At 33.2% G+C, this 9190-nt stretch overlaps 1 protein-coding gene across 1 annotated transcript in view; it reads left to right on the forward strand.

The window, feature by feature from the left end:
* The window catches only part of LOC105620342 (protein shisa-5-like), a 6256-nt gene extending 5033 nt beyond the window's left edge, over window positions 1–1223 (forward strand). Inside the window, exons 4-5 of the mRNA XM_012201844.1 lie at window positions 727–909; window positions 1141–1223. Of these exons, the coding sequence (XP_012057234.1) occupies window positions 727–909; window positions 1141–1223 (266 nt within the window). The remainder of the gene's footprint in view (window positions 1–726; window positions 910–1140) is intronic.
* Window positions 1224–9190: the final 7967 nt, after the last annotated feature.

Raw genomic sequence — 9190 nt, forward strand, 5'->3', positions numbered from 1 at the left:
ACGGTTTAAACGTTAAGTTTAAGTTAAGTTAAGTTAATTTAATTAATTAACTATACTACGTATATATATATATATATATATATATATATATATATATATATATATATATGAGATTTGATATTAATTACCACTAAGTAAATATGTAGATGGAACACTTCGTATGTAGATTGATTTTTTTTAAATTCTTTTTGATTAATGCACCTTCCAAGTGCATTACATGAAATGTGTTCAAATAAACATTCCTTCCACATGTGCATATATGTATGACATTAAGTTTAGCATTAGATTCGCCTCTACGAATTATATTATAGTTACTCGATAACTAAATTTTATAGTTACAGGTCATGTATTTTATTTATAGAAGCTTAAATATATAAATTTTTTTATAAAATATTAAAAATTGTGTACAACCCGACTTTATCACCAATACATAATTTATTGTTTTATTTTAATCGAGTGATAAGTTATTTAAGCATAAAAATAAAAAATAAGTTATAAAAAGATAAATTATAAAAGCACATTTGAAAAATTTATCAATTAAATATTACTTTTTTAAATTTAAGATCTATTTAAAAAATTCTATATTATAGGTTATTATATTTCGTTTCGTATTTAGTAGTCCTGATTATAATTTTAGTCTCATTGCTAATTTGCTCACTGTCTCTGAAACAAACTTAAGCTATACTTGGGATCTTTATGTATCCATTACACAAATATTTGTTGCAGACATTCAGACACCTGTTGTGCAAGTAATTCAGTCCCCGGCAAATGTTCCACCAAGCTATACTAGTCAATCTACTCAAAATATTCCACCAAGCTATACCAGCCAACCTACTCAAAATATTCCAACAAACTATACTAGCCAACCTGCTCAAAACTATGTTCCACCATATCCAACGGATTCAACAGGTATTTGATCAAAATTTCTATATATACATTTTAGATTTTTTTTATATCAAACAGTTAACATCTAACATATCTATGAAAATTTATTTAAAAAATTTGTTTAACTTTTCATATATTTTAGAATTGATTCTTTTTAGAATTATTTTGAATTTTGGTATTATTTTAATATTGAAGAGAAATGCAGTAAGCTCTTCAGTCTTTCGAATAGATAATCATTTTTATTTAATTTTTTAGCAATGCCGCAACCCCCACCATACACTGACGAGGCGTACGCTAAACAGGCTCCATACAATCCTGCTTATCTACCACCACAGTGATCACTGACCACTACAGTGATCTTTTAAGTAATTATCATAACTAATGGTTAATGATGGAGAATTTGTGACTCCTTTCTACTAGTCAAGCGATTCTCGTCGTCAATCTTGAATTTACGAACGCCAGTACAGAAAAAAAATATTGTGTTCATGGTATTATCGCATCACAATTGCGATTTGTGTTTGTGCGTACATGCATGGACAATTAATTTGATAAATATTCGCACAAACTTTTTACTCTTTACAAGAAATGCATTTTTCTTCCTCGATATCTTTCTGGAAAAATGTTCAATACTTTTATTATACTTTTACATATATTTATTAGAGATATACGTAATTCTCAGACTATGATTTATATAAATCTTTTTTTTTGGAATAGGACAAATGAACAGAACAAACTCTGTGAAATACTCTCAATAAAATTTATAACAAAGAGAAGAAAAAATGTATATATAGAGTTTCCCAAAAGTGTGGGAATCCCGTAATAATTTTTGTAAAAACGAAAATATTGGAAAATGATGAAATACATGTTTCGAAAAAGCTACTTTTTGGTATATGTATTGATCAATCGCTATCTACAGGTGTGCAAGGGCGAAAGAGATTATGAAATGACACTAGAAATCAAGTGGGGGCTTATCTGAAAAATCTTTGATGGTAATTAAAATGCTGACAATTTTAAGTCGCTACAAACGATTCCATTGAAAAAGATGATTCAAAAGTGGAAATTTCGTGCACTTGACATTTTCATCGCCCTTCCCATTCTCGTGCAATTCCTTGAAACGTTGATTAAGCAGCACCGAAACCAAAAAGTAGCTTTTTAGACATCGTTTTCTGACACCTTAATTTCTACAAAAATTATTGCGGGATTTCCACAATTTCGGAAAACTGTATACAGTATTAAATTTTGTATAGTGTTAAAATACTCTTAAGAAAATCATATCTAATTGTAAATAGTATTAACCTACATGAATTTCTTTAAATTTCCTGTATTATTATTGCAGTGGTATATTGAATTATGAAGTCTTAAATTATGTGATTCTTGCGTTTTTTAAAGAGCAATAAGAAAGTTTTTTTTTTATATGACTTGCTGATTCATCAACAAGCATCCTTATTATTTAATGAAGGAGCAGGATTCCAAAATAAAATTTTGTGTGATTCATTTGATCCAGTGAAAATCGCGTTATTATTCTCAATATTTTTGATATACAATAATAATCGTTATTAATTAATTAGGTACAGGAACACTTGTAACGTTCGTGATATAATTAATAATGTTCAATTACGTATAATTACAAATTGTTGTCGGTCGCACATGTCGCCTTCAATATGAATCTCTTCATGTTAAGAATTTGCGGAGGTGCGAGTTTTCGTAAATAAAGTATGTTTATCGTTTCTATATTTTTTTTAATCAATTTTTTCCCGGGAATCACGTGTAGGAAGCGAGCTTCGGTAAATTATAAAATCGAATCATCGATCGAGGGTATTTTTCGTAGAATATAATAATTTACATTGTACAATGTAACAATTGTGTTATAATTTAATCCCTTCAGTCTCAAGTTTTATTCTTTTTTTTTTCTTCAATAAAAGATCTAATTCTTTACAGTATCTTTTTCTATTTCGATCTATTTCGATAGATGAAAATCTAAAAAAAAAAAAGAAATAAAACTTGATATTCTCAGCGACAAATCGGTGTGAATATAATTTTGACGAGATTTAATATCGGACACAATGTTTTTCCTATCAGGATTGGGCCCCTGTACTATAATTTATAAATATTTCTTAACCTTCTTTCTTAGACTTATTTCGATCTTACTGCACTAAAAAGGCACATATTTCCGCACCTGATACAAATGTTATTACAATCTAAACGCTAATGATCTTCCTTTCTCCATTGGTTTTCCCATCCCGACGCCAACTACGTGTCAACACATATAAATATCGCTCCGTTATTAGGCTACGCTCGGTGAATTTATTTCACAATATTGAATGGATGACGATGATGCAACGGTGACGGTAGTGGCCCAACAGAGAAAAACAAACATGATTCATAATTTTTTTTCCGCATTTTCGCGTACCGCGCATATATGTAAAATATATTACATATATTATGTACGAGACGACGTCTTGTATTTACATGAAATATACGTAATATATTTCCTTAGATGCTAGTTTGTATAATAATTATCGTCTTCTATATAAATCTAGTGCCTACGCAGACCTTATTAAGGCGATCAACTACGCGAACCTTTGTACAATCGTTTGGAGAACTATGGGAAGTTTTCGAGAGGAAGAAATTGTTTAATCGGTCACAATGTTTTCGATATTTCGACGTTGTCGGCCAAATTATACTCCGTGAATGTGGTATTGCGCCAGGTAAAATTATAACAATAATTCCATCTGGCAAAACCGATAAAACGCGTAGCATTGTCATCAAAATCGTTACATGCTAATTATGTACAATAAAGCACTGTCGCGCGAACTGTCCGTCGTGTAAATTCGTTGACAAAATAATCTCAATTCTAAAGAATTGCTCCTTTTCTTTCTTTGCTCTGAATAATTGTATAAATATGATAAAAAGTCTGAAATGAAAAAGATGAGATGAGTATGATTCTGATCTTACTCTGACTTCCGCTCAAACAGTTTTCACATTAGGTATCGTTTCATGTTGACACTCATTTTCAGCATCAAAATAGGCTGCGATTAAAATTGGTGCTGGAAAAATGCAGTGTCATGTATATAGCGATTAATTTTGAACCAAGCGATCTGACGATGGAAGTTGAATAATGCAATTTCCGATATCAGATGTCACGTGTCAAATATTGAGACAACGTGATTACGCTAATTTCCAGTGTCTCATGAAATAGTATCTACAGTGTCTACCTTATTAGACTAGAAAACAATGCAATATCAATAAAAAAAACAATTGGTGTTACGTGTGTGCGTAAAAAAATCGGGCCCGACATAAAAATATCCGACAAATAAGTTCACATAATGTGTTGGCGATTCCGCGGCGGATCGAAAAGCAATTCCGGCGTCTATGATTCCTAATCTTCTCTCATCATCAAAGATTCCGCGTTTATTGCATTGTCGCCGTCTATCGGATGTCGGTTTTAGTGATTTCGCGATCGCGACGAAAGCAAAAATTAGGAAATTTTCGGAAAGCGAATCCGAAATGGTGAAGAAGCGCCGAATCGATCGAGTCTTCTCGAGACAGTAATATCAAGCCAGTTTTGATGCTAGTTAACTTAATCGCCGTTAATTGACCAATCGCATTTGTTATTTAATAGAATTGACCGATTACGGTTGACAATTCCGATTAGGGGATTATTAATTAATGTTGTGAAACCCTCTTAGTCTGTAAACTAAGACAGAGCTTCTCCATCCGTGTGCATCGATCATTTTTTTCTCTATCACTGTACCCAGTGCAATATTTGTAATCATCCTTACCAGAATAATGGTTATACATATGGAAGGTAAATTGCCGAGATACACGATAGACAATGGGAAGCGACGTTAGAGAGGGACGAGTTTCCGAAACCTGAATAGATGTATGAATTCCTGTACAGCATAGCGATCTGCGCTTTCTTCTTATTATTTTCCTGTTTAGTTTTCGATCCAAAAAGAAGGTCACAGTACGATGATTTTGGATCCTGTGATAATCTCTGCGGGGATTAAAAGACTTCACTTTTGCTCTATCTGACTCTATTACAATCTTCTAGGTTGATGTCTCCAGAGTCACCTTCTCTCGCAACAATCTGGGGGTCGATTGCACATCTCGAAATGAAATGAAAAATTATAAAAATGAGCAAATTTACTAGAAAATTCATAATTCAATTAGTTAATACTTGGTGAATTTGCTCACTTTTGTAATTTTTATCTCATTTCAAAATACACAATCGACTCTCTGAGCTTTGAGACGCGAAAAAACAAAAATACCAGATTCCGAAAGACAGTTCCCCAGTCAAGAAGGCGTGAACCTCTGTGAATTGGGCATTCATCGTAAAGATATCGCGTAATTGCGTCGTGTGCAAAGACAACACCCGTTCTATCTATGTGATAAGTTTAAACAGATGTCTGTACCGGACCGCGTTGAAAAACACAAAAATTTGTTTCAATTGTTTACGATCTCATAAAGGAACTCCGTATAAATTTTCGAATTGAACCGTTTGCCAAAGACACCATAATACGCTTCTGCATTTGGAAAAATCGATAATTAATTCTGAAGCGTCAAGTTCAGGATCCACCTTATCTAAATGACTACCAGAAATGGTTGATGACCGAGAAACTAGTCTAGCGGCAGTGTATTTTAAGCATCGCAATTATTTACGAGCGTAATGATTCATCTCCGCGATCAAAATGTAATTAAATGTCGAGCCTACTAGACACGGCTAATTTTATCACTGAATCTCTCGTAGAGCGTTTAAGAGTACAGGTAACTAAACATTCGATCTCAGCACGATTAACGATATTCATATCGAATCAAAAGTTACTCTTCAATCGTTATATAATGACTTCAGCAAGCAGCTTCATGCTTGATAATACTGGCAATTACGGATCTAGGTCCCTCGGAGATTTTTCTACGAAATTTGTTCAAATTTCCACCAAACATTAAATTAGGATTAGAAATTCGATCCGGATTTTCACATACAACGTGCGATCAATATGTTAATTGTAGGATTGGAGAAGTTACTTTATAAAAATAATTAGTTACAGTTTTCTTTCAAAAGTAGCTAGTTACAGTTTCCAATTTACAGAGATTAAAAATTAACTCGCTACAATCACAATTACTAAAAAATTAACTTTTCAGTTACTTTTTAATTACTTTTCTGTTATCATGATAGAATAATATGAGTGACATCGATATCATTAGGACTATCAAAGAGAAAAAAATTTACGTTTGCAATTTACTGACCAATAAAAAAATATTTCGAAGCATCTGTAGCATTAAGTGGATCGTAATCTTAATCAATATTTAAATTTTAATTAATCACATGAAATTGACAAATAAGTTTAAAATATAAAATAATTATAAAAGTAACTTTAAATTAGTTACTAGTGAAAAAAATGTAACTAAGTTACTTAAAAAGTTACTTAAAAAAAATAACTGTAACTTAGTTACTAGTTAAGTAACTAATTACTTCTCAACCCTGGTTAATTGGATCTAGGATGACATTATCGTTGTTTTTCATAGGACAAGTTAATCTGTCGCGTAAAAATCACGATTTATTTACAGAAGAGAAGATTAGAATAGATAATCGCTGGGGACCCGCGAATTCCCTCGAAACTTTTGACATGTTGCCTAACGAATCTAAAGAAACAACTACTAATTTTTGGGAAATCGAAGAAATAATAAACAGACCAAGATCGGTAGAAGAAGCATGATGTGAAACGCATTTTTTAGAAACCATTTCTCGCGACAAGAACGGACATTATATAGTGCAATTACCATTCCGAATCTAACACAAACATCTCAGCGACTCCCGTTCTGTCGCGTTCAATTATTGTTTTTGAAGTGCAAGCTTAATGCGAAGCACTAAAAGATGAATACATCCGAATGATCGAGGAGCACGTTAAATTAGGACACATATTGATAAAAGTACCGACGGTTATTACATGGCGCATCGTGCGATGAAAGAATCGAGCAATACCATCAAGCTCAGAATAGTTCGATGCTTCCGCAAAAACTAACGAAGACATATCATTAAATGATTGAGGATTAGAGTCCGACCGAAACTTTTATCAAAACTCAAAACGAACACTCATTACGTTGTCAGTTTCGATTGAAACCATAGTTCTTCTTCATAAATATTAATTTTAATATGTGTAATTATTGTTTCAATAATTAAATTATGATATTTATGAAGAAAAAGAATATGATATATCCATCTATATGATAGGCCATCTTTATAAGATTCCTATTTTTTTTAATTTTGATTTCGGTTGAAATTGACATGTATCCGAATGTTTCGGCAAAAGCTTCGGTCGGACTCTATTGAAGATATAAGGCCATCTAAGATAAATTATACACGCATTTAATCCGTATTTATAATGTGTCTTCCAACAAGCGACACAAATGACACGGTGATCATTACATTCATGATAGAATGGATCATTACATCCTTGTTTGCCAATGTTAAACAAAGATGACATGATCACTGTGTCGCTTGTTGGAAAGCACAAATAATTACGTTTTAATGGCAGACGTCGAAAAAATGTTCTCAGATGATTACACGAGAACGATCGATGTTACCAGAAAATATTCTAGCGAAAATATTCTAAACGAAAACGTCGAAACGTTCCAATTCAATATTCTTACGTACTTTTCTTCAGCATTTTTGGCTATTTGCGGAAATTCGCGAATGATGAACGACACGCGTATCCTCGAGCAGTGGAAATTCTGAAAAATACCTATCTTAGATAATTTGTTAACCGAGACAATAGAAGAGGTTCGAATAAAATTAGGGATGAATTAATTATGTTATTAGCTGAAAGTGGCTTCAATCAATGAGCGTTCAACGAACGAATCGTTGACTTGACCACTAGCGTGAATTTTTTATCGAACGGAACCGCTTGTCAAAAGCTCTAAGGCTAATTCTACAATTTTTTGTTTTTTGTTTTTTGCTGTTTATTTCTTGTTTTATTGACCAAAAAGACAAAAGACAAACAGCAAGAAACAGGAAACAAAGAGCACATTGTAGAATTAGCCTTAGAGTAGAATAGAATATGTTATATGATGAAGTATGTTATCTGGCCCACTCTATCAAGATACTGGAAAGGGTGGCGAAACGAAATATTCTAGCAGAAATTGCAAAAATCTTTGATCCGATGGGTTTGCTAGGTCCCATGTCTTGCTTGTTAAAAAATTAATGCAGGACGTATGGAAATGTAAATTGCAATGGAATGAGTCTGTTCCGCAGTCTCTTACTTCCTACTTCGAGTAGGATTCCCGCAGCAATTAGAAGCAGTGGGCCAAATTTCTTTTAGATTATTTGTAGAAGATTATTGTGACATTCAAATTCATGGGTTTTGTGATAGTTATATCGGTTATGACGCCTGCTTGTATGTACATGCATGACCGGGAGATGCGGAAAAATAGTCAGTTGGTGTACGCGAAATCGCGAGTAGCGTCATTAAAAACAATGACGATATTATGGCTAGAACTCTGCGGTATGTATTGTTAGCGCGAAGCGAAAGACACGTTAGGTATTACATTTGATAGTATTGCATTTGTTGAGGACGTAGCCGCATTCACTTAAAACCTACGCGAATCGAGTTGCTGAGATGCAGGAAATTATCGAATCACACGAATGGCGAATTTGGAGGATAACCCGACTAATGCTATATTTTGGACAATTACCTCGTGTAATTCCTGCGAAATCGTATATGGTCCTCCGTAATAAAGAAAGAAAGCGACTGGCCTTCTCAAATTATGCAATCAATAGAAATACTCGAATTAAAGACAAACATGTACATGATAACATTTAAGGATTTAGGAAGCGATATTAGAAAGATACTTGTGTCGAAATACAAATTTTAAAATTTTTCAATCAGCGCGATTTTCGAAATTGAAAGTTTAAAAGAGGGCAAGGAGCTGCCAAGTAGGATCGCTAATTTGAATCCTTTCATAGACGAGAACAGGTTGCTTCGGATAGGCATTCAAAGATTTCAATCGTCAGTTAACGTTTTCTCAGAAGCATCTGATTCTGCTACTAAGTAGGCATATCTTGGCAGATAACATTATCCGAGAAAGACATCTTATACCTTATAAGACACTCGAGACCCAATATCATGCAAGAGTTCAACCACATTGTATAATCTCCGGCAAAAATTCTAGTTAGTTCGTTTAGTGACGATCGGAATCAAGTGCGAAAGCTTATCCGGGTGTATTGTTTCTGTTTTAAGGCTAACTCACAAGGAGACTTCACGACGTGATATCAATCGATTTCAACGAAACTCGTTGTAGCGACAGG

This window comes from Atta cephalotes (assembly GCF_000143395.1).
Source record: "Atta cephalotes unplaced genomic scaffold scaffold00025, whole genome shotgun sequence".
Classification (NCBI taxonomy): domain Eukaryota; kingdom Metazoa; phylum Arthropoda; class Insecta; order Hymenoptera; family Formicidae; genus Atta; species Atta cephalotes.